The sequence below is a fragment of the Heloderma suspectum genome, chromosome 16 (genome assembly GCF_057233095.1).
Source record: "Heloderma suspectum isolate Gila_16-S chromosome 16, 16-S_ref, whole genome shotgun sequence".
In the NCBI taxonomy this organism is placed as follows: Eukaryota; Metazoa; Chordata; class Lepidosauria; order Squamata; family Helodermatidae; genus Heloderma; species Heloderma suspectum.
Window position 1 is genome coordinate 8,501,588 of NC_139473.1, and position 26,690 is coordinate 8,528,277.

At 45.9% G+C, this 26,690-nt stretch overlaps 1 protein-coding gene across 2 annotated transcripts; it reads left to right on the plus strand.

Annotated features, from left to right (window-relative positions):
* Window positions 1-4,229: 4,229 nt before the first annotated feature.
* Window positions 4,230-26,690, plus strand: DUSP14 (dual specificity phosphatase 14). 2 transcript variants are annotated; one of them, XM_084822425.1, is made up of 2 exons: window positions 4,230-4,426; window positions 25,338-26,690. In XM_084822425.1, the coding sequence occupies exon 2, from the start codon at window positions 25,444-25,446 to the stop codon at window positions 26,038-26,040; it is 597 nt and encodes a 198-aa protein (XP_084678551.1). In that variant the 5' UTR covers window positions 4,230-4,426; window positions 25,338-25,443; the 3' UTR covers window positions 26,041-26,690. The 2 variants fall into 2 exon arrangements, with proteins under 2 accessions (XP_084678551.1, XP_084678550.1); XM_084822424.1 differs by lacking the exon at window positions 4,230-4,426 and adding an exon at window positions 4,681-4,746.

The following is a 26,690-nucleotide window of genomic DNA, read 5'->3' on the forward strand; positions in this document are numbered from 1 at the left end:
TTTTTATATTTTATAGATGAACACATGAATTCTCTCCTGCTTTCTTATACAGATGCGATGCAATTTCAGGATAAGGGGCAGGCTAATTTTTTTGGGGGGGGGGTAATGTTGCCTGCTCCTAAAATAGAGAGCAAGAAATGGGATACTAAAAATACACACACCTGCACAGGAACAAACCGATCTGATGCTGAACATTTCAGGACATGGACCTACCTGTGCTGTCAACTCAGAAAACCCACTGAAGTGAGAGACCAGCCAAAATGTTGGGGGCCATGTCTGAATGCGAGGCTGCCACCTTTTGTCACCCAGAATGTTGGAACCTTAACCTGTGTTGCCTCTGAGCATGCACAGAGCAACTGTTTTAGGAAAGCCATGTTCTCCTTTCCTCCCAAAAAATGACCGACATGCGAAGTGGGGACTTGCATCAGGGCTAGACTTTATTGCAAAACGGCTAAGGGCGCAATCCTATGCATGTTAAGGCAGAAAACAGTCCTACAACTCCCAGCATTCTCCAGACCTTCTCAACCCTTCTTCACGTACCAAGTCCGCTGAGATGGTGGAACATAAGAAGCCGCCTTATACCAAGTCAGACCCCATGTCCATCTAGCCCAGTATTGTTGACACTGACTGGCAGCCGCTCTCCAGGGTTTCAGGAAGGATTCTTTCCTAGCCCTAACTGGAGAAGCTGGGGATCGAACCTGGGACCTTCTGCATGCAAAGCAGGGCCTCTGCCACTGAGCTACGGCCCCCCCCGTCTGTGCTTTGTGTGCGACCTTCCCACATACTTTCTGCTAGTACTGAGATTTCACCCCTGAGTAGGCAAACGCAGTCCAGGGGCTCAGTTCATGTCCCAGACACTTCCAGAGGGACCCCAATGCAGTTGCCAACTTCAAGCCCTCCATTACGCCTCTCACATCTGCCTCTTTCTCCTTCAAACACCTGAAGGCTGCCCTACAGAAGACGGAGCAGGCTTGTTCTCCATTGTTCCAGGGGTGGACTAGAACCAATGGGTGGAAATTGCAAGGAAGCAGATTCCTTCCTACAGAAGATGGAGCAGGGAAATTGCAAGGAAGCAAAGAAATTGCAAGGAAATTGCAAGGAAGCAGATTCCTTCCAACAGAAGACAGAGCAGGGAAATTGAAAGGAAGCAAGGAAATTGCAAGGAAATTGCAAGGAAGCAGATTCCTTCCTACAGAAGACGGAGCAGGGAAATTGCAAGGAAGCAAGGAAATTGCAAGGAAGCAGATTCCTTCCTACAGAAGACGGAGCAGGCTTGTTCTCCATTGTTCCAGGAGCTGGACTAGAACCAATGGGTGGAAATTGCAAGGAAGCAGATTCCTTCCTACAGAAGATGGAGCAGGGAAATTGCAAGGAAGCAAGTAAATTGCAAGGGAATTGCAAGGAAGCAGATTCCTTCCTACAGAAGATGGAGCAGGGAAATTGCAAGGAAACAAGGAAATTGCAAGGAAATTGCAAGGAAGCAGATTCCTTCCTAGAGAAGACAGAGCAGGCTTGTTCTCCATTGTTCCAGGGGCTGGACTAGAACCAATGGGTGGAAATTGCAAGGAAGCAGATTCCTTCCTACAGAAGACGGAGCAGGGAAATTGCAAGGAAGCAAGGAAATTGCAAGGGAATTGCAAGGAAGGAAGATTCCTTCCTACAGAAGATGAAGCAGGCTTGTTCTCCATTGTTCCAGGGGCTGGACTAGAACCAATGGGTGGAAATTGCAAGGAAGCAGATTTCAGCTAAACATTGGGACTATAAGAGCTGTTCTTACCCGACGGTAAGAGCTGCTCAACAGTGGGACTGACTGCCTTGGGAGGTGGTGGGCTCTCTGTCGCTTGGGGTATTGAAGCAGTGGCCAAACAGCCACCAGCCAGGGACGCTGCAGTTGCATCCTGTGTTGGCGTTAAGGAAAAAGAAGGAAGACGTAGTAAGACAAAACAGGAGGGTCACAAGCAGAAGGCGACGACATCTGGACCCCCCGTAAACTTCTGTGAATGAGGCACGCCAATGGCACCATAAAAGCCTTCTCTGGACACACACCCAGTCCCGAGTTCTGTTTGTACAGTGGCCAACCAAATGCCCATGGGAAGCCCACAAGCAGGACAGGAATGGGACAGCACCCTCCAGGCTGTGTTTCCCAGCAACTGATATTGAGCGGCATAGGGGCTGTTCACACAACACGCTAAACCACACTCAGTGGTTGAGTGTGGGTTGTTGAGCCATGGGTTGTTTATTGAACCGTGGGTTAGCATGTTGTATGAGCCCAGGACATTTTCCGCAGGATAGCTTGTTAACCACCCTGAACAAACCAACAACAAACCATGGCTTCTCAAGGTGGCTTGTTCGCGAAAAAAAGCAGTCCAGTCGGCTTGTGTGTACGGGACGGGAGGGGTCTTCTTGTTCTTTGGACAGGCCCTGCATACTGCATACTACTGGTATACAAAAACCTAGTCTGTTTTTGACCTGCCATACTTGCTTGCTTGACAGATATGTTGGAAATAGTATCTGTGTCACATTTTCTTCATTTCTATGTCTTTCCTCAGCAACTGCAGTGGCCTACAGCTCATATAGCACTCTTGAATTTCAGATTTCTCAAACTACATTTTCATGATCATTTTCATATTTTATGTCCTGGGTTTTCTTTATCAAGAATAGACCACCACCGCCCCAATAAAAACCAACAAAACATCAAGTAAGTTTTTTTAAAAAATAAAGATTTCAAAAGCTGGTGTGAGCCTATAGAATAGGAGATGTAATTTCCTATATTCTAATAGCCATCACAATTCTCCACACATGGATCCTTACGTCACCAAAATGGCATCATCCAGACATAAGAGGGAGGTATCATGGGGAAACCCATGGTCTGGAGAAGTACAAAAAAAACTTTGTGGGGCCGGGACACAAACCCCAGTTAGGGCTGTTTCTTTCTTTCCTCCCCGGCCTTTGTTTTGTTTGTTTTCTAAAGTAAAAAGAAACTAAAATGAGGACTGAGCATGCTGAGTGAGAATGGAATACTGATTGTTGGGGTTGGGACTGAAAACTGGGGGGAGAGAATGGAATGGAGTATTGTGGAAAAGGGCCAGCTCACTGGCTGGCATCCTGAATGGGATGTGAGCACTCCACACTGCATTTTGTCGCAAGTCCCACTTGTGTAGATTAGGGGCACTGTCACCCTGCCTCATTCCAGGAATTTTATGGTGAGTCCAATCTATGAGTTTTTCTACACAAGGCTGTTAACCTGCTGTATCTGCTTTCAGTTTCGTCACAGAACTGAGATCTGAGCACTACACAAAGAACGTTTCCTTTCCTGCTTTTCTGCTACATAACCTCTAGGTGACACTGTGGTATAGCGGAATAGTGCAAATATAGACGTGAAAGAAGGGTTTCTTTTGCTTTCACAATTAAATGCCTCATTTCTCCTGCTCTAAAAGACCTCGGCGAAAGTGCTGGTTAGACATAGAAGTGGAACTGGAGGGTCACAGTGTCGTCTAAAGAACCTGTAAACAACCATGAGTAGGGAATGATAAGGGCACGATAAATGCCTCATGTAGAAAAGCCCAGTATCATCTTGAACTTGTAGCCCTCCATGTTTTATTTATTAAAATAATAACATTTCTATTCCGCCCAATAGCCAAAGCTCTCTGGTCGGTTTTCCCACTGTTTCTTCCATCTTTTCTTTTTCCACAGATAGTCCATTAAGAAAACACAGAATACCTGCACTATGCCTTCTGTTTGGTAGTGCTAGGATCTCTCCATCTGGAAGCACCCTAGGTATAATGTACAGATGTCATGATGAAGGAGTAAGGGCCATTGAGCATATTCCTCCTAGAGCATGACTTCGCTTGTCACAGGGCTGAAACCTCACCTTGCAGGCACTCTGTCGATTCGCAGAGGAATTTGCCTCCATTACTTCAACCTTGCAAGGCTGAGCTCCCCCAGGTGTTGCAAACAGATGCTGGGGCTAAACGCAAGCAAACACTGGCACAAATTAAGCCCCCCGAAGGACCCTAGTTAGATTTACAGAGCTCATCTTCCCTATTTCACATGCCAGTGCCTTAAAAAAAATGTTTTAAAACACACACACAGCTGAAGCAGCTTTGACTCATCCGGCTCATTATAGGTTACTGCTGCCGGCCTGGTTTAGCCTGTACAGCCGTCTCTTAGTAACCCTATACACCGTCAGACACATAGACACACACACAGAGGGAGCTGGGAAAGAGGAGGGAGGCGGAGCTTGGAGATCAGCTGTCAGCTGCCATCCGGCCCCCCACCCCACCCAGCGCATTCCCCAGAGCTCAGTAAGAGCCAAGACCACAGCCCTCCTCCCATTCATAAGCAACCGTGGGGCGACCTGTCTCTCATCCCTTCTGCTGGGAGGAGAGAGACAGGCACCTTTTGGCTGACGCTTCTCCAGACCAAGGTAAGAAGGATCCTAAGGACTTGAGATGATGGGGCTTGAATGTGCTATCACTTTGGTAGCTCCTGAGAAAGAAAGAAAGAAAGAAAGAAAGAAAGAAAGAAAGAAAGAAAGAAAGAAAGGCAGGCAGGCAGGCAGGCAGGCAGGCAGGCAGGCAGGCAGACCTCACAATCTCTTACATATAAACAGGTTTGGAAACAAGTGTTGGCAAGCAGCCTAGCAAAGATGCTAAACTGCGCGCCTGTGTTTTAACAAGTGATGCAATTGTCATGAATGCTGGTCCCCAAAGAAGTCTTAGTGCTGCTGCTCTGGGAAGTGAATTTGTGAGTGGAAGCGAACAGGGAAAGGAGAGACTGAGAGAGATGGCTTATGGATTTTAGGATTATTAGCAACATTGTGTTTCTTGTGTGCAAAACACAGTCGCTAGATGCTCCGCCGCCTCTCTTGCTGTCATGTTCTCCAAAGAACATTTGAAGGAAATGTGAGGTTGACTTCGATTCAGTGAACGTAGGTTTTAAAGTGGGGGTGGGGGTGGGGGACTCAATGTACTCCTGTTAATTTAATCTGCTTGATCTGACAACAAGAAGAATCTGTTTTAGGGTATGTGGGGAGGGATGTTGCTTCTCCTCTGTGGCATATTTGTCGAGAGTGGTCTGTTCTGGTGGTTTGGCACAGTGTCCAAGTATCCTTGCTAGTGTACAGTTTTCGCTAGTGGAAAGGGAGGGTGTTATTCCATGTTCATCTCTGGAAAAAAAGGCCCCCCCTCCACAAAAACAGGTATTTAAAGAGGAAAGAAAGTGGGCACCACTCTTGGGTGGAATTAATTTCCTTATCACTTGGGAGGGGGGGAAACGGGGGGGGGGAAAGGAAAATGAAGCTTTAGCCAGATCAAATTTCTAAACAGTCTGCTCCTCCCTGGTGGGAACGAGGAGAGAATTAAAAATAAAATGAAATTGCACTGTTCTTTTAAAAACAGATCTCTTCCAAGCTAGATCCCCCTCCCCCTGCCACTCCTGCTCAGATCCTCACTAATTGTTTACATAGCACGGGATGGTCAAAACGATCTGTTGTTAGTTATTGATTTCAACAGTTGCAAATGGAATCGAGCTCTTTTCATTATCCGGTCATTAAAAACTTTAAAAGGAGGTTTTGTTTTTGTTTTTTTAATTAAGTAGTATTGGGTCCAGGAGCTTTTAAAAAGCTGAGTGGACACCCACCAACCCCAGCTTTTTTTCTTTTCAATGCACACAGCACAATGTGTTATTTTGATTAGGGAGCTGTTTGTAAAATGATTTTTTAAAAATGTTGCTCACCTTCATGAACACCCTCTGGAAGCAGACCAGTATCCCCATTTTACAGAGTGGGAAACTGAGGCTGAAAGAGAGGAGAGGAGAGAAGAGGAGAGGAGAGGAGGCACTTTTTATTTTTTGTATTTTAAAACATTTATACCCCTCCTTTCCCCCTGGGAGCTCAAGGCAGCTAACAACAAAAATAATAAGTTTGCCAACTGAAAACATTGTTACAACTTAAAATAAACATTGCTAAGTATTAAAACACAAAACAGTAGCAGAAGATAAAACTACAACAGCAATCAAAACATTTCAAATATTTAAAAAACCAGAAAGTTTAAAACTGCATGTTAAAAATCCTAAAATTTTACCCTGTCTACCCCATCTAAAATTAGAGTAATATTAGGCTAACTAACGTTGTTGTAAAAGATGACTCGGGTAAAATATATAGCAAGAGGTACTTTGGACACTCAACAGCCGCATATAAAAGCTACGTTTTATTTTTCCAGGGGCCGTTGACTCATACCAGCTTCCAATTCATTCTGTCTGTGTGCCTGTGCCTGTGTACAGAGTGGGGCCAGGGCTCACACTTTCTGATTAGCCCGTACTCTGGCATCATCTGCCACCGCCCTCGGACTTTCCTGTTCACTCTAGCTGCAATCCTCACAGGGGCTGGGGGGCTGAGGGAAAAGGGGATGAAATTTCTCAGAATCGCTGTATTGTTTCCTGTTGTAATGCAAAGTATTTTGTGGTACCTTGGCCTTGAATGGGAAATTAAGTCCTATTCGCTTTACAAAACAGATGCTCCTGCAGGAGATGAAAACTGCTAGAACTGGTTTGTTGATCTGGATCAACACAGCTGCCAGAATATTTGAACTCTCCTTGGAGGCCTGGCTATGGGGCTGTTAGGATGAGCGCCTGGATCTCCAAATTTACCACTACACCGCTGCAATTTTGTGTGTGACTGTGTGTGTTTTTGGATAACATCACTGCTTCTAAAAACTGCAGATGGAAGGCACCATCTTACAAGAGGCATTATCCTCCCTTCTCCCACACACTGGAGGAATGCCTCTTCTATGGGTTGGACTCAATGGACTTGTAGGCCCCTTCCAACCCTATGATTCTATGACAACTCATGTGCATCATATAAAAACAAAAAAAATACTCTTCTTGCTTTAGTAATATTCTTTCTACTGGCAATGCACATTTATCTATCTACCTGCTGCATTCATATGCTGCCTTTCTGCCAAAGCACCCCCAGTTTATTTAAATGTATAGAAATTTAACAAATCCATTCAATTGACTAAAGGTCACATGATCAGTCAAGTAAGAGCGCAATCCTATGCATGCTTAGACAGGAAAAAGTCCTACAGCTCCCAGCATGCCTGTGGGGTATGTTGGGAGTTGCAGGACTTTTTTCTGTCTCAACGTGCATAGGATTGCACCCTAATAATTCCTTAATCAGGTCACAGCCCTAGGTTCCAGTGCAACCTAGGCCGGATCTACACCTCATGTTATATCGATACAATCCCCCATAGTGACGCTATATCCCCCTTGCACATTTATACCTCGCAGCACACACAATGACATCTGCTGCGGTATTTTGGATAATATGGAATAAAAAGTGGGAAACAGCTCTAGAAATGTGTTACACAGAATATGTAATGTGCCCCAACGGTTATCAGTGCATTTCAATATCGATCAAAAGCACTAGTGTAGATCTAGCCCTGGTCCCCTCCAGATGTTTTGGACTACAACTACCATAATCCCTGTGCATTGGCCATGTTTGCTGGGGCTTATGGGAGTTGTAGTGGGTATGTTAGGGTTGTCCCCCACACAGATTGGGTGTGGGGGAGAAACTGTACCGGGCAAAAGAAATTAATGCTCCAAACTTTTTCCAACCAGCCGGGAACATCCAGGGAGGACGAACCATTCTTCCTCACTCCCTTGCTGTTCTATGTTTTACAGTTACAGTTGAGAGTCTGCCATTTGATCTGGGTGCCCGAGTTAGACAGGATCCTTTAAGGTGACCTGGAAGCTCCGTAGCTGGGTCACGGCCCGCTCAGCACCTGTCATGTTTATCTTAGAATACCCAGCGTGCATTTGGCAAGCACAGATAGTGTGGTTCCCCTCTGCCGTCGGGAATCTCCACTCCCAGCCTAAAGTGGATTCAAGTGTGTGAAGGGGCAGCAAAACGTCCCGCACCCCACTTAACATTCCAGCCTGTCTTGGCTATGGCTTGTTCTTATCTGCGACAAGTGCCTTTTTATGCAGTAAACGCTTGTGTCTAGAAAGAGACAGAGCATCTGCTTTGGTTTGATCTCAGGCATCTGGATCAGGTTGCAGGCAATGAGAAAAGACCCTCTCTCTGCCTGAAACGCTGGAGAGCCACTATGCTGGACTACATGGAAAAGTAAACTGACCTGGTATAAAACTGCTTTGCAGTGCCAGCTCCAGGTTTTGGAGGGCCCCTGGACAAGACACCTTCAGTGGACCCCCTCCCTCAGTGAGTCTACCTTCCCACCACCATTGTCACCAGCTGGTCTTGCTTCACCTCCTCTTTCTCATCATTGCCACCACTTCCTTGCTTGACAGGTAAAGAGCCAGTGAGCAAGCAGGCCATGGCCTCTCCTGCTCCTCTCGCGCTGGCCCAGACACTGTTGTTGTCTGGGCCAGAGCGAGAGGCAGGGGAACAAGTAGGTGTATTTTATGTATTTATTTTACAATAGTTGTATACTGCTCCACATCCAAAGATTTCGGAGCAGTGAACAGCAGATAGGGTAAAAGAATAAAAACCATGTTAAAATAATTACTATTTTAAAAAAGAAACAGAGTTCTGATAAACCGAATTCTGCCAGTCACTCAAGGAAGGCTTCTTGAAATAACAGTGTTGTCAGGAAACACCAGAAGCAAAACAATGTTGGCACCTGCCCGACCTCTAAAGGCAGGGAGTTCCACAGGAAGGGGGCCACCACACTGAAGGGTCTTCTCCTGGTGGACTCCAATCGGGCCATGGATCCATGTGGAACCACCAGGTTGTGATGGCGAAGAGGAGGAGCAACTCTTGTCAGTGGGCCCCTGCTGGGGTGTGGGGCCTCCGTAGGTGCCCAACGATCCCTACCCTTGATGCCAGCTTTGCTGCTTCCTATATTCCTATAACTTCATTCCTAAAAAGTCTGAAAAATAGGGTGCCTTGGGCAGCGTGTTTACTAAACTAAACTTCAACTTTCTATCTAGTGTGGAAGCACCTTAAGAATTTTGATTCTCACTCCCACCAGCCATTGAGACTCCCATGTGTCTTATAAATTCAGCCATTGTTTAAGATTTAACATTCTCACCACAGACAGCCACATTCTTGAAATTACATTTCAAACATTTTCTTGGGGAAGAGCTCTACATGTTGCCTAGGCTGCTTCCAGGAGGCAGCCTTTATTTTGGGAGGGTTTTTTTTTTTTTTTTTGCCAGCTTAGCACACCTCATACCTATGCAACTAACATAGGCACTGCAGTGAGACTGGGGTGGACTCCTGCTAATCCAAACTGCAAATTAAATTCATATCTAGCCAATACAAGTGAGACCAGCAACAAATCATTGCTGCTTGGAACCCCGTTCAGAGTTCCAGCCAGTGGGAATGCTGGGAGTTGCAGTCCAACATATCTAGAGGGCAACAGAATGGAGAAAGCTGGACTAGAGGACTGGAGCCTAACAGATGGAGAAAACAGTCTGCAACCTGAGTGAGATACAAGTGAGAGAGAACATGATCTGTGCCTCCTCGCTCTAGACATCATCCAACTCTCACACTTACAGGCACAGGGCACATACCACCACCCTTCACCAACAGAGACTCCCATGAAAGGTGTCCAAGGCTAGCCTTCTCCAACTGGTGCTCGCCAGATCTTTTGTACATCAGTGCTTATCAGCCCCAGCTGGCATGGCAAATGGTTGGGAATGCTGAACATTGTAGTCCCAACATATCTGGGAGGGCACCAGGTTGGCAAGTCTCTATGACAACTGCCAAACCAATACAGCCCCTTTTGCCTAATAATCCACTGCTATAAGGATATATGAGTTTTATACTTTACCACAGTATCAGTCCAGACAATTATTAAAAATTATATATATTTGGCATATATATCATATATACGGCATGTGTGTGTGTATAAGAGACAGACAGACAGAGGGAGGGAAGGAGGGAGGGAAGGAAGGAAACTAATTATATTGTCTTGCCTCAGGCTTTATTTATATCTTAACCAACCCCCGCTACCAAGAGTGGCATTTGGATATTGGTTTGGCACATACTTCGAAGCCCCTTCTCAAGCTAAAATATTTTTCCCCTTGGAGGCAAATCTGTACACACTCCTGCTCTCCCGCGCTCTTATCGCATCAAGCAAGGCACCTGGGCAACATAAGCCAAATCTAAAGCACACACTGAATTGGGTAGAGGCTGAACAGCCACAAAAAAGTCAAGAGCACTGAGTGTTTTGAAACGGCAGGATCATCGCAGATCTGCAGCTTTCGCTCACCGTACCCTTGCTGAGGAAACACACTAGAAATCACATTTGCTTGTTCGACTTCACCCCGGCTTGTATGTACACCAAAGAACTAAAGATATCTTCACAGCCATTAACAGTAAGATTAATTTCTTAAAAATGGTTTGCATGCGCTGCGGGTGAACCCCCAACGACACACGGGCTTAGCGGGTAAAGGCGAAGCACATGGGGTCCGTTCCATCTCTCTTATTGTTTTGATTGCCTTGTTTAAAAAATACACAAATATGCAAACTTGGCCAGGTCTCTCAAAATGGTTCAGTGTTAATGGCTTTGCTTGTCTTCCTTCCTCCCTCAAAACCTTCTCCCAACAGCCAAGGAAATTAGATGTAAATGGGAGTATTAGTTTGCAAGGCACAAATATTATTGCCCTATGGCAGGCAGCCTTCGCTAACCACCTCTGGATGTGTTTGGACTACAATGCCCATAACCCTGGAGGGTACGAGATTGGGGGAGTATGCTCTATGGTAAAAAACAGATGCTTTTCTAGAAGAAGGGATGCATAATGAGTTAAATTCACTTAGTACGTCTGGCTGAGTATTAGTAGTAGTAGTAATATTTAAGAGATTTTTAAATTTATTTATTTATTTATTTATTCTTTCATTTCATTTCATTTCTATACCGCCCAATAGCCGAAGCTCTCTTTTAACCTGCCTTTCAGGGCACTCTGCCTGCACAAGGTGCTTAAAATACTACAAAAATATGAACATACCATTATAATTAAACACACATACAATGTTAGCAGTAGCAACAGTAGCAGCAGCTAATGGTTTTTAAGCAGACTGGAACAAATGAGTCTTCAGGGTGTTGTTTTAAAAAAGCCAGCAGTGATGAGGCCTTACATACCTCCCTGGAGAGGGAGTTCTAAAGGTGCGGGGCCACCACCGAGAAAGCCTTCTCCCTCATACCCACCAGCCTAATGGCTGAAGGAACTGTTTTATTTGTCCTTTAAGGTCACCTTTCAAACTTCAGGGAATGTCTAAGAGAAATCCTGCCCACCCACCCCAATAGGTTGTGATTAATAGTGTGTTTTAGGGAAGGAGCGCTTTTCATTTAACGTGGAAAATTGAGAGGAAGTAGGCCTGAAGCCCAGCAGGAAGCTGCCATGCCCTTCTGATCCAAATGACTAACCCCAACCCCAGACACATGAGGGGGACCGTCAGCAAACATTCAGGAAAACGGCTTTGCATTAGAGAGGTCAAGGTTTCGGCCTACTTGGGCGTTGTGCGAAGGAAAGCTAGTCGCAGCCGAGTAGCATGGCCACTTCAAACATAATCCAAAAATATTTGCATAAAGTCTACATATCCAAATTTAAATGTATAGGTGGAAATAATTGCTCTCATTTAAATAGAAATACAGTGTGTCTCACCATAGTGGGGAAGACGTATGATCAGGTGATCCGTGTGCCTTGTTCAGTCTGCTGCTAACTGTGGACGGGTGACTTCAAGGCCTCTGCCTGCTCTCCCTTCTTAGGGTTTTTTTTCCGAAAAGCCCTTCAAATGGAGGATGCTTTGAAATACAGGACTTTCCTCTGACAGCCTTTCATACAATGGACTGTCCATTGTAAAGTAGGTAGGGTGACTACTTACGAATCACCCTGCAAAAGGAAGAAACGCATCACCAAAAAGGGGGACAGTGGTGTGCATTAAAAATTGCATATGCTAATTTATATAGAGAGATGCAAATTTAGAAATAATTATACTTTAAAAGGAAATACAGTCCATCTCACAATAGTGTGAAGACTGTGACCACATGACCTGTGCACCTGCCTGTTCAGTCTGCGGTTCAGTGCTAACTGTTGATGAGCAACAGTTCCAGCTTAATCTTTAAGCTGGAACTGGACAGGATAGCTTTTCAAATAGAGGGCAGTTCTCTGGCATCCCTGCAAGTAGAGGAATGTCCTCTGTAAGAGGACACATGGGCTGGGTTCACACAACACGCTAACCCACCATGCGTTATCGTTTTGTCTGAACACAGCACATTTTTCGCAGGATGGATTATCGTGTTGTCCGAACACAATGTGTTTTCCGCAGGGTGGAAGAAGTAAGGGAGAGGGAACCCTCCAGAAAAGCCTCGAGGAGTTTTTCCCTTGATAAAGTCCTGTGTCGAAAGGCACTGGGAATTTAATTGATGCAGCTGTTCCCTTTGGGATTTTGGTTAACAAGCCACACTGCATGGTTAACAAGCAACCCTGTGGAAAATGTGCTGCGTTCAGACAACACGATAACCCACCCTGCGGAAAAAGGACCCTGCAGAAAACATGCTGCGTTCAGACAACACGATAACCCATGGTTCAACAACAACCCACGCTGGTCTTAGGACTAAGTCTCCCACATGAACCTGCCAGCCTTTTAAGATGGCCACCGTTAGATTCCTTTAAAGAGGGATTAGAGAAATTCATGGTGGATAAAGCTATCAGTGGCTACTAGCCATGACAGCTGTATGCTACCTTGAGGAACTGAAGCAGCATGCCTTTGAATGCTGGTTGCTAGGGTACAACGACCTCATGTCCTAGCTGCTGCCTTCCCCATGGCATCTGGTTGGCGACTGTGGGGAATGGGAGGGTGACTAGAGAAGCTTTTGGCCTGATTCAGAAGGGGTCTCCTTACCTTCTGAACTTTGGAGGCCCTTTCGCTGGATGCCTCGGCCATCTGAAGTGAGTCAGTCAGCTGACTATTGGAGAAAGGGCCTTATCTGTGGTGGCGCCTAAACTGTGAAACTCTCCCCCAACCCAGAGTCATGCAGTTTATAAATAAAGCAATAAAATACAGCAATACAAAGTCAAAAAATGTAATACAATCCAACACAGCAAAAACAGCAGTTAAAAGCCATGTGCAAACTGGATCCAGAATTGGAAAAAAGGTCTCTGCCAGGTGCCGAAACAGTAACAGCATAAGTACCAGGCTGTCTCTTCCCTGTGGACAGCCCCACACTGGAAATGGCCTGATAGCCATCAGGCTCACCTCAGATGGAGTGGGGGCAATTTGTATGGACACCTTTCCAGTGCTGGGTTTAGGGGAAACATTTACTTAATAATGCCTGTTAATGTTGTTTTTCTGTGCATAAAAATGATGGCACCAGAAGCTCACCCAAAATAATTAGCAGCAAGATTCACCAAGGCAAGGGGTTCATGTGTGGTAGAATAAGTGGACCCCATCCCATACCGCTAGAAGACCTGCACATATTCTCCTTTCCCAGCCTGTCGCTCTTTTTCCCTTTAGAGGATTCTTGGCTTTGTTTGGATTCAAGACCTTTTTCAAAAAATGCAATAATTTTTAAGGCCGAGAGCTTCTATTCAGAGGGGAAATTGGGATTCATTTGCTGTTAGTTCTGCTGACTGACTGTCCAGATGAGTTTATGAAGCCTGGAGAGAATTATCTACAGAATAGCAGAAGAATGCCAGCCAACCACGGGCAGGGAAGGGGGAGAACCTTGGCTTCGTTTTTTTTATCTGCTGTACCATGGTTTGCAGCCATGTGTAAAACACTCTATAAAAATAATTGGCCAGCATCGGCACTCATGGCTGCCTTGCTCGCAGAAAGGGCATCATTTCTGCTGACACTGGCCGGCCCAGGGTGTTAGACTTTGCCAAACCTGGGTTCAAACCCCCAAACTGGTACTTGCTAAATTATGGGAAGGGAGGTAGCTCAAGGGCAGAGCATAAAAGCGGGACCTGTAACAAAATGGGGTGCCAGCCAGCCATATTCTCTTCCAGAATACTCTATTCCATAAGATGATCTGGGCTGGATCAGACCAAAGACCTATCCAACGTTCTGTTTGTACAGTGGCCAATCAGGTGCATACGAAGTCCACAAGCAGGACATGAGTGCAATATTAGTAATTAATGCGTTCATTATATTATATTTTTAGTCCACCCAATAACCTCTTGCTCATGTTCCCTAGCAACCTGGCATCAAAAGACTGAAACTCTGGAGAGAGGCTGACAGAGTACACAATATTGGGCTAAATTGTTAAATGGTTTGCTTTTCTATCTTCTTATAAGCTTCCTATGGCCTGGACAAACAAGTTTGCCCTGGGAGAACTGATAATGTAGCACAAGGGTCCCCCATTTTGGGGGGTGGGGACATTTGGAATGTTGTAAAATCGCCATGGTTTGGGAGCACCCATAGAAAGACAGCTAGAATTTGTTTATTGCATTTACGTCCCTCCAAGAATCACCCCCCTACTCTTTCCTCACAACATCCCTGTAAGGTAGGTGTGTGAGAGAGAGGCGGGGAGGAGACGGGGAGACTGGTTCAAGGTCATCCAGTGAGCTTTTGGTCTGAATGAGGATTAAAACCTGGGTGTCCACAGCCCTAGGGTTCTTTCAGACTTCTCCTAGCACTGCCAATCAACAGGTATCATGCAGCTATTCCGTCTTTTCTTCCTTAACGGGTTTTCTGCAAGAAGCAAAAAGACAGAAGAAATGGTGGGAAAATATGAGAGGGCTACGTGTGGAAAAGGTTTAGACCTCTGGTAAACTTTTGCAAATGAGGCAGGGGGTGGCGCGATAAAAGCCTCGTCTGGAAGCACCCCTCATCTGACCTATGAACCCCTACAGGCTCGAATGGCTACTTCTGGGTCTTCACTTGTAATCGCAACCATAGAGAATAACTGGGCTTTCTAGAGCGGACTCTCGCTTCACACCGAGACCCACGCGTGGACGGATTCGGCACCCTAGAAACCCTCCCTGCCAAGCACCTCTGCTAGGCACCAAGGGTTCTTTGGCAGCTTGTTATGGAAAGGGTTTTGGCTGAAGGTAGAGTTTTAGTAACACTGCTCTTAGAAAAATGGGATAATAGGGCCCTACCTCGTGCAGTCATTATGAGGGCAAAACGAGACCGAGGTGGACAAGCAGGATAGGGTCTTGTCACTTAAATTGGTCTTTAGCAGCAGGGGAGTAATGATGTCAGGGCTATTTTGTTGTTTTATATTTTTAATCAGTTTTACTCCTGGAGCTTATTACGACACTGCTGTTTCAACGTATTAGCCTGTCTTATGCAGAATCAGGCCACTGTTGCGTCTGGCCCAGTACTGTGGCTCTCAAAGGCCTCCAGGAGTGGCATGCCTGAGCAGCTGTTGTTGCCAATACTGGCCTTGGGGGGCCCTTTCCATTTTTTTCCTGACACACAGCACTGACGTTTACATTTCTCACTATGGGGCATTGTGTGAAATTGAAATGGCTGCTGCCCGGCACCTATCTGGTCAACCCACTGTGGGGGCACTGGTGTAGGCCCCCCACTATCGGGCACTATGCTGAGGGGGCCCCCCCCTCAACCATAGAGCAGGCCCTGCTACTGAAGTCTTTCCCATTCTTGCTGGTGGAGATAATTTACAGCCTCTTTCAGAATTGTTCAGATCTTTTATTGTTTCGTTGCTTTCGGGGGGGGGGGGGAGATGGACAGAGGCCCAAGAAGGTTGCTATTTTTTTTACCCCATTGCAAACCTGATTTTAATTGGGTATTGGATGGGTTTGAAATGAATCAGGGCTATAATTCCAGCTAGCCTTTAGATTACACTATGGAATTCACTACCACAAGATGGAGTGATGGCCACCAACTTGGATGGCTTTAAAAGGGGATTGGGCAAATTCACGCAGGATAAGGCTCTCAGTGGCTAGCATACAGTCCTGATGGCTATATGTTAGTTCCAGTATCAGAGGCAGTATGCCTATGTACACCAGTTGCTGGGAAACACAAGGAGGAGGGTACTATTGTACTCATGTCCTACTTGTGAGTTTCCACAGGCAGCTGCTTTGCCACTCTCTGAACAGAATTCTGGACTAAATGGACCTTGGTCTGACCCAGCAGAGCTTTTCTTATGTTAAGAGTTATCGGGCAGGGACACAATTTGGTCTAGTAAGTAGTTCTTACAAACATCCAGTAAGGTGGCCAACCCTGCATCTGGGCTGTACAACTTCAGACCCTGATGTGAAGGCATTTAATTACATGAACCCTTGCCTGCTGCCTGAAGGATTACAACTAGGAAGTGACGAATTCATCAATGTCAGTTTCTCCCAGTTCCTCATTTTTCCAATTTTTCCGATCTCCACCCAAACTTTGAGAATTTTCTCCATCTTAAATTCATTTTGTCTCAAACTATGATTAGAACAAAAAACAAAAAAACTTTGCATGAAAATCCATAAGCGTTTGTGTGCATTTCTCCTAATAGATGCATCTTCGTATGCAATTTACCTAATATACACATTTTTGCAAATAATTTTCCTAATATCATCCATTTTTGAACTTTATTTCCCCTAATGTACACATTTTGTACTCCTCTTTTGATTGGAGAACATTGTAAAATTCAGAGAAGTGTGAATTTTGAATGCTAACTGGGTTTTGGTTCGTGTATTTGTTCAAAAGTGCAAAATTAGGTTAGGTTGGATGAAAATGTGAACTGGATGAATTTCTCCTCCATCTCTAATGACAACCTGGAGCCCAGCTTGCTATCTCATTAGATGTTTGTGGGAGCAAGGCCTAACATTTAACTTCTAAAAGCTCTGCAATATTTCCTAGCTACTAGCATCCAACAGGCAGTACAAAGATATTGCCAGATTTGCCATCAGCTTGCCAGAGAAGGCACCTGGCCGAACGTCAAGAAGAGATTTGGTATCTATTAGTCCGCCAAGGGAAAATGTATGTCTTTTATTTGAAAGATGCGTATACCACTGTTCTTAAAAAGAAAAGCCAAAGTGGTTTATAACCATTGAACTGTACAATATAGTAAAATACAAATGTTTTCAAAGTTGTATTATACATAGGAAAACAGGACGCCTTTTTAAAAAGAGGGTAATTTGGACCAATTCTCAGAACATTCCACCAGGTTGGTGCCACCGTCGAAAAGACTATGCGACACACATCTGTGGACGGCTCTGAGGTCATCTCCCCCTGCCACACAACAACTTTCAAAAACCCAATTAGCTTTTAAAAAGTTGGGGGGGTGTGATTGGCTGAGTTAAATGCTGATGTCACAAAGACACCTAAAGTGATTGGGGGGCGGGGGGGAGGTCTTAGGGTTTTGTTCAGGATAGGCTAGTAGTGACATGATCTAGGTTTTGAGCGGGGCACAGTATATGGAAAACTTCACAGTGGGATCTGGCTCTCAAGGAAGAAAAGGTAGTGTCTTCATCAGAACCCTATGAAAGCATGCACACTTGCTTTGCGTTTTTGATAAAGCAAAATTTCCCACATAAATGGGTACTGTGAAGAAGGTAAAATGTTGCAATTCTGAGAAGGGAGACAAGGAAATGTATGACAGGAAGGAAAGACTAGAAACTGAGAGAGAGAGAGAGAAAAGATTCCCATGGACTAGAACCTTGTTTTAAAAATAAAACTTTTCTATAAGGGATTGCTGTTGCGGCACTTTCCAGTATTCCGAACTTGCAGATAATAAGAAATGCTTCCTAGAAAGCAGACTGCTGAACTAATTGAAGTTGTTTTCAAATATGCAAGTCAACTAATTATTATTTTTCTGGCTCTTTCAGCCTCTCATTATTAGGATTTTAAGTGCCCTCTTGATTTTAAACTCCTGGTTTGTAAGGGAGTTACTGACATATTGAATTCTGCCTTTGCTTTTCGATCATTTTAGAACTTTTGCTGTGTTTGTGTAGCACCGGTTTTACTGTTTGTATTTTTCAAGTCGCAGTCACAAACCTCTTGAAGCAATCCATTGGATTAAGGAAGTAGCAAATTCAACAAATGGTTGAGAACACTGTTCCTTCTAGGGCAGGAATTCTGCACAGCATCTGAACACTGGTTTCTGAGTAACGCTGGGGTTCTGCCATGTGGTGTGGTGTAGCATAGAAACCTGGCTGAGACCTCCTAATTCAAGAACTCACTCCATCTTTGGCAAGGCACAGTCTTACGCTCAGCCTTTTATTTGGCTTACCTCACTGCAGAAATGTTGAATCTTTGGCCCGTGGGCCAAATTCTGCTCTCCCGGTCCTACCCTCTTTCCCCCAGCTGCCAATTGTCTGGTGGTTTCTTGGTTTTGTGCAGTTTTTCCTGTTCTAAATAGCTGAAATGCCTCTCCTAAGGCTTAGTTACCAGTAGTAAAAGCTTTAAGCTAAAATGTGCTATTTGTTTAGTATTTGTCCCCCCACCCTTTTGCCTTTGGTTCTGCCCACCACTGGAATGCGGCCCCCAAGAGCTTCCCCAAAATGGATTTTGGCCCTTGGGCTGGAAGAGCTTCAACACTCCTGCCTTACTGGTTTGCCATTAGGATTATTTATACCCTGTTTTTGCTCCAATGAACTCAACAGTGATATGCCTTCAGCTCCCCTCACAACAACTGTGTGAGGTAGGCCAGGCAGAGGCTGAATCTACACATAGCAGTCATACCATTATCATACCGTTATCATAACTATTGGTGCACATGACACCAATGAGCACCAACAGTTATGATAACGGCATGATAATGGTATGATAACGGCATAACTGCTGTGTGTACATTCAGCCTTAGAGAAGGCAACAGGAAAGGAGAGGGAAGTCTGCACTGTTGGGGGTCACCACTTCAAGGTGCTGAGAACCATCACGTCAAGGTCTCCAGGCACCTTGAGGTGGGAGTTCCCACCACCAGAGCCACATTCCCTGAGGGGCCAGGGTTCAGGGAGGGGCGTCATCCACTTGGCAGGCTGGCTGGGGATGTTTCCCGTTGCTGCTATATACTAATAGCGACCCATTCTCTGACGTAACAAAAATAGCACCATCCATAGAGAAGTACTTCTTCACACAGCTTCAAGTTAAACTATGGAATTCACTTCCGCAAGTTGTAGCAGTGGCACCAATTTGGATGGCTTTAAAAAGGGACTGGACAAATTCCTGGAGGAGAAAGCTATTAATGGCTGCTAGTCCTGATGGCTACATGCTACCTCCAGTATCACAGGCAGCCAGTTGCTGGGGAACATGGGCAGGAGGGTGCTGTTGCACTCATGTCCTTTTTGTGGTTTCCTGGTTGACAGCTGGCTGGCCACTGTGTGAACAGAATGCTGGACTAGATGGACCTTGGTCCGATCCAGCAGCGCTCTTCTTATGCTCTTATGACAAGAGGGGGATATCAACAAGCCTGGTTGCAGGTTGTCAGAAGTACAACACATTTTCATTAGTGCAACATGGGCATCTTCTACTGGACCCTGAAACAGCCCATGAATATTAAACTTGCTTAATAGGCACCAAATGCTGACTGACTGCTAGGGACTGGAATAGAGTAGACAAGAGGGGCACGTCTGGCTGGTTAGAATGCTGCAGGTCCCACTCGTTTCTTACTCATTGCCAACATTTGCCATTACTTTGGGTGGAAATCAGATTCTTAAGTCTCCTCCCCACTTCTAAGCTAACACATATTTATTAGTGACACATTTTTAGACTTGGCTCTGAGCACAAAGCCACGCAAAAAGGAGGAACTTCAAAAGGGGCAGGGAAATATCAAAGGAGCTCTTAACAGGGCTGGCTCCTAGCTGGAAAAGCTGAGCTGTGAATAAGCAAATACAAGCCGCAAATTCGACGTTAAAAATAAAACGCTTAGCACGGAGCTCTGGCTTTGTCTCCACTCGCCTTCACCACAGAAAGAGACGTCTGGGCCAATTTGATCTGCAGCCAAGCAACTTGGTCTGCGTAGTTGGGAGTTTGCAGCCGAGGAAACCCACCGCTCAGAGCAGCTTACAAGATTTAAAATACACAGTAAAAGCAATACAGTGAAAGATTACAAGCAGAAACAGGGCAGCCAAACAATTAAAGCAGCCCATGCCGGTTTCGAAGCACTGACCCCCCCCCCCCCGTACTGCAGCCTAACAGCCACTGTCACAACCATGGTAGGGTCGAAAGCCAAATTACATGATTAGCAGAACCATACGGTGTAGCTCTTGCTGGACTGCACCACTTTAGGCAGGGAGATGTTTCAATGTTCCACCATATTTTTAAACACAGCCTGGCCGTAGTATGTCAGGGAGAAAGCTAGGCTAGTCCTCTTACCCCTGACATAATTTTTACACATTTAAAAAAACATAGAATATTCTCTCTTTCTCTTTCAGCCCCCCCCCCCCCCCATTTGCATTGGTTCGGTTGATTTCAGGGCAAGAAAATGAATTCTAACAGGGCCAGCTAAAACAGTTTGCTGCCTGAGGTGAAGAACAAGATGGCGTCCCTTCCCATTTCATGTACTCGACTGGCAACTGAATCTTACTTCAGTACTGGTGAAGGCAGCAGGTTAGCTTTGGGGGCACAGAGCAGGCTACTTGGCACATAGCTCTTTCCTCCAGCACCTTGCTGCCACCTCCCAGTGTCTGCCACCTGAGGCAACTGCCTCACTCTGCCTGATGGTAGGGCCAGCCCAAAATCCTAACTACACTCATAGGAAAACAAAATTACCCTTGTGAAGGGGAGTGGTTCATAGCCACTGGACTCATCTTCCTACTTGATTAGCATGCCGCACACCAAGTTTTGGGGGGCTTGCTTCACACAGATGCACCAACCATCCCTCGATAACTGCAGCATCTAATGATGGCTTGCAAGCAGGAATGGCCCATCACAGACATGCACGTCACAGCTAGAACTTCCACATCAGCTGGCAAAGCAACACCGCTTTTCAGCAGAGCCAGCCAATTCAGCTGCCAAAGCCATGATCACGTAGAGAGGCGAGGCGTGGTGCAATTAGGTAATTTGGGACTTGGCCTTAATGGCCTTACAGGCTACCCCTTGTTGTAGATGGTAATGTGTATTATTTCACTTACTGCCAAGTGTAGCAAGCCAACCCTGCTGCGTTTGGGCCCCCTCTGCTCATGGGGCCCTGGACTCCTGCCCCAAAGTCTGGCTCGGATGGCACCGATAGGAGAGAGAGACATCAAGTACACACATGCAAGATACCAGGCCTTTATCTCTTCACACTTTGGCTCAGATGAAAACAGCTATCCCATCGTCCTTTGCAATGCAGTCACCCTGCCAAACAAGCAAGAACCGCTTCGTTCCACCCTCCTGCATTTTGGAACCAAACAAACCTTCCAGAACAGAGGCTTGGATGGAGCAAAGCTATTGTGCGAATTAATTTGCCAAGTTTTTTTTCCCAGTTGCTTAATTTTTTAATTACATTTTGTTTGAAGCGTCACGGTGTCACACGCGCCAATGATTGCCACCCCACCTCCCTGATCCTCATCCACCAGTCATACCCAAAAAGAAAGAAAGAAAGAAAAAGCGGAATAAATCTAACCAACTGAATTACAGGGAGTAAATACTATACAGAAAAGCCGGGTTCTCTCTCCCCACTCCCCAAAACAAAGTGTTTATTTTATTTCCTCCAGCACCTTCGTAGGATCTAGGTTACATTTCAAGGAACCCTTTAAAAGAGGGAGAGAGAGAACATATGCTCTAAATCGCCTGAGATGCTTCTCATAATTTTACAGGCAATTTATTAATTGTTAGTAAGATATGACATATCCTATTCTCATCCTATATTACAGGGGTGTTGAACCTTTTTCAGCCAGAGGGCCAAGTTCCATTTTGGAGAAGCACCTTTCAAAAATTACTAGTACATAGAAGCTTAAAGGCATTCAATCGTTTAGGATGGGAGGAAAACTGCACAAAAGCCAGGAAATCAACAACTGATCAGTGGCTGGGGGGAAAAGGCATGGCCACAGAAGGGGGTGTGGCCACAGAAAAGGGGCATGGCCATTTCAGAAACCCTGGAGGGCCAGTTTTGGACCCCAGGAAGACCAGTTTGGGACCCTGGGCCTGATTTTCACCAGCCCTGCTTTAGGTCAATCATTCCCAAATCAGTCAGGATATAACAGTATAGCATGGAAAATTAATACATTAAATTAAGACATGGTTTTATTATATTATTGGAGAGCCAATGCGGTGTAGTGGTTAGAGTGTTGGACTGGGAGCCGGGAGATCCAGGTTCTAGTCCCCACTCGGCCGTGGAAGCTCACTGGGTGACTTTGGGCCAGTCACAGACTCTCAGCCCAACCTACCTCTCAGGGTTGCTGTTGTGAGGATAAAATAGAGAGGAGGATTATGTATGCTGCCTCAGGTTCCTTAAGAAGGAAAAAAGGTGGGAGAGAAATGTAATAATTATTATATATTATTGTCATGTATTATATGAAGGCACTGGTTTATATTGCTATTAATTATCATTACTGATATTGTTTTAGGCCTCCCCAAGGTAGCTTCCAACATATAAAGACGCAATCTAATTTCACATTTAACCACAGAACAATACTAGAATTAGCAATAAAATAGCGAGATAGTGACAACACACAGCCCAGCAGAAAAACAAATTGGGATCCATTTTCCAACAGCGTCCTTCGTTACGCCCGGCCTCAGACATTTCGCTGTCTGAAGAGAAATACAAGATGGCGCCCAATCCCATTCCACGTACAAAAACTGCCCAGACCGGCAGTTGACTCTCACCACGCTGCTTGCCATGGGACAGCGTCCTCCACCACGGCCGAAGGCATCACGCTACTTCAGTCCTTTCCTCCAACTTGCCGCCTCTCCCTGCCTCCCCATATCCACCGCCTGAGGCGGCCGCCTCATGGGAGAGGGGCCGGCCCGGCCTTTCACTCCACTTCATCATTGGACAGCAGAAGAGGCTTATCTGGCGCTAACGAAGCCAGCTCGTTAGAGAGAAGGAGCTGAACGATGGCGTTTGTCCCTCAGCCACTCTGCTGAACGCAGAGGAACACGGCGTCACGCGGCGTAGTGGCTTGTCAGCTATTTATTTCTTTTGGCATAGCAAGATGTCTCGTGCCTGAGGTTATCATTAAATCAAGCACATTAAAAATGACAAACACACACACAGTACGCCTAGCTTTGGGGGGGCATGGGGGCAGAAGGTTTTACCAATTACTTTCACCCTGAGGGTTGCTGCCGCCTCTCCCTGGCCACGTCAATGCATGGCATCTTCAGGCAGTCCAGTAGGGCCCACCACTGGTGTTGGCCCGGGGACTTCCCTTTTGAAGGGTCTTTATTTGGGTTCAAAAGACTGGTTTTGGAGCTCAGATCCCACCTCAGTCTTATACTTCAGGTTCTTGGGCAAGGGGCTTTTCTTTTAGTCTCACCAAGTCTACCTTCTGTGAAATGAATGTTTCGTGACTGGCCGTGGCAGCCATTTTAAGAACGGGCACGCTCCCTGTGGCAGCCATTTTGTGAGAGCACCCACAGCACTCTCTCAACATTCCAAGTGTGTCCACTGACCCCAGAAAGGTTGGCGGCCACTGCCTCAGAGCAATGCTGCCTTCAGGGACTGAAAACCACTGGAATAAAAGGGGTATAAATGTATATTTTATTTTTATTTTATTTACAATATTTATATACCGCTCCATATCTAGAACAGATTTCGGAGCAGTAAACACAAAAGATAGAACAGTGAGAGCATAAAAAGATTAAAACACCACATTAAAGTTACCCTTGTTTAAAAACACAATGCCTTACAGGCTTCAAGCACCTGTTTATCAGGGACAGTGCCGGTCGGTTCTTTGTCTTTGGGGAATGCCTTGTTAAAATTTTGTTCGCTGTGGCAAAGACAACACACAGCACGCAGCCTGCTGTTTTTCACACACTGTGGATGCCGGGGTATATTTTGAACTGTGATAATCGGCAATGATGTTTTTCTTGATATATCTCTGGGTTCAAGAACAAACGTGGACTCGTGGCTACTGCAGAGTGCAGCGAAGGCGGATGGACAACTCTTCGACAACTAGTGTAAAGCCCATGTACACCATGTATCAGGCATTAATAGTCTGAGGGGGAAACGTATTGTTCCTTGGCTCCCGCTGTGTCAGTCCTCCAGAAGCTGTATGGAGGTTACTTTCCTTCAACGCAGCCAAGGGCTTTTGGGCCTCGCTTCCTCACGCCCGTAGCCGCTTCTTCCCCTCAATCCTCAAGCCCACCTCCTTCCCTCTTTCCCCACATTAAAAAACCCGGCTTTTCCTAGAGCCGCTTCTTTTCCTGCTCCGCTGCCACCTCAGGGCATTCTTCGCCACCTCACCGCCATCCCTGCCCGCTTCAAGAGCAGGCTTGACTTGCAAAGCCAAGGCCCTCCATTTGCCCCTGCCTTTGTGTTTTTCTCCCCCACGGAGCTACACGGGAGCTGTAGTTCCCCGACTGCCTCAGGCTCCTGGCCAGGGCGCAGAAACTTACTGTTTGGCTATTAAAGCTCGAGCTCTGAACTTTTTTTGAACTTCCACACTTTTCTGCACATCTACAATGTTCAAACTTCAGTCTTTTAAAAAATGAGCAAAATTGGTCTGGTAGATCTCTAGTAATAAGCCCTACACTACCGCATTCTTATATAAGATGTCTAGCAGACAGGGAGCTCAGGCAATTTTGGTATGGAAATAGGTCCTTGTTTTTATCTGCAAAACGTTGGAAGGTCTATAACTGCCTTCCTCAACCTGGACCTCTCCAGATGTCTTGGTTTACAACTGCCATAAGACCCTGGCTAGCAGAGGAGTTGTAGACCAACACATCTGGAGGGTGCGAGCTTGGGGAAGTCTGGTCTATAAAGTAAGATGCTATGGGAGCAGTCAGGGTGGGTGGGAGAAGACGCTTTAGCCTAGTCTATATCAGTAAAACATTCAGACCAATCTTGATGTTTACTCAGAAATCAGATCCACCAATTTCAGTCGCTCCCTCTAATACTGAACTCCATGGCCCTGTGCCGACATGGTTGGAGCCAAAATGGGACCGCTGAGAAACAAGAGGGAGATTATCGGCATGCCTGAAAAGGGGGAGGGGGCGGTACCTCAAGGTTTGCAAAAGTACACAAAATTTTAAAATGCCCAATGAGGACTACAGAATGTTGAGCATGAAGAAAATAAAAGACTATGGGGAGGGAAGACAGTGAATTACCTGCCTGGGCCCCTTACAGCTTATTGTATTTACAGCTGGGCAGGCGCATTTCTGTTAGGAGGCGAGGACTTATTTAATTGGCTTACGACTGCTGTGCCGCTAAGCATGTTTTGCTGGATTGTGCCCATGAACTAGTACTGGCAGACAGAGCCATGGTTTCACTGTGCTGTGCTGCTCGCTTTCCTTCGTGTACGAACATGTCGTAAAACTGGTGTTCCTTTGCATTTTGCAGGCGAAAGAGCAAAGCAGACAAGAGCCCCACCAAATATCAAGAGAGAATATATTTTCTGGGTGTGGCACACCTAGGATGGAAGCCTAAGACCTCCCAGGCTACCCCCATGACCTCACGAAGACACTACTCTCTGCCACGAACTCTAATGACTCCTCGCTTGTATTCTGAAGGGGCGCTGGGTGGCATAGCCCAAATCACCCCCTTCTTGTACATCAGCAAGGGCAGCGTTGCAGCCAACCGCCAGCTGCTCTTAGCACGCGGGATCACCTGCATCATTAACGCCACCATCGAACTCCCAAACTACAACTTCCCCGAGTTCGAGTATGTCAGAGTGCCTGTGGCCGACATGCCCAATGCTCCCATCTCGCTCTACTTTGACAGTGTGGCCGACAAGATCCAAAGTGTGGCGCGGAAGCACGGTGTGACCCTGGTCCACTGCGCGGCTGGCGTGAGCCGATCAGCCACTCTTTGCATCGCGTACCTGATGAAATACCAGAATGTCACCCTGTATGAGGCTTACAACTGGGTGAAGTCGAGACGCCCCGTCATACACCCCAACGTGGGCTTCTGGCGACAGCTCATCGACTACGAGCGGGAGCTATATGGGAGGAACACCGTCAAAATGGTACAGACTCCATATGGTGTTATGCCGGATGTTTATTTGCGGGAAAGACGAAACTTCGTGCCTTACTGGGGGATCTGAAAAGAGCGGACAGGAGCAGGAGGGATGAGATTTTCCACATCTACCAGAATGGAGGGCTTAATCGTCTCTTCTTGCAGTCAGCTTCAGTTCCTTTCGAGACCGCCAAACCTCCAATGCATTTTCAAAGCACTAAACCAGCAACCCCATAATCCGGGGGGCCTTAATCCTACGTCCCGTGGAGTTAACTTCGCAGCAGGGTCTCCTCTGCAAAGATGTAAAGCACCTACAAAACAAATCCGCAAACCCATTTCGATACTATCCGTTCATGAAGCCAGACACTTAAAATGGCGGAAGATGCGACCCAAATATTGTTTGGCGATGCGGTAGCTTTTCGTTTTGTTTTTTAAATATTTCTCGTTAACAGCAGCTTGAGGATGCTGTTAAACGTCTAAAAAACACCTCGTCGGGTGAGAGTGACCATTTCCGTTTTTTCCAGATGGGAACTGACTCTTCAACATTGGATTTTTAAAAATAAAACATGCAGAGAAAGAATATGTTATTGCAATCTTATTTTAAAATTATATAGAGATTTATCCAGAGAGGTTTTCCATCCCATTTTGGTAACTTATAGCTAGCTTTTGATTTTTAGTTTGTGGGGGTTGGGAGGAACGCTAAGCAGACAATCTGCCACAAATAAAGTAATTTAGACC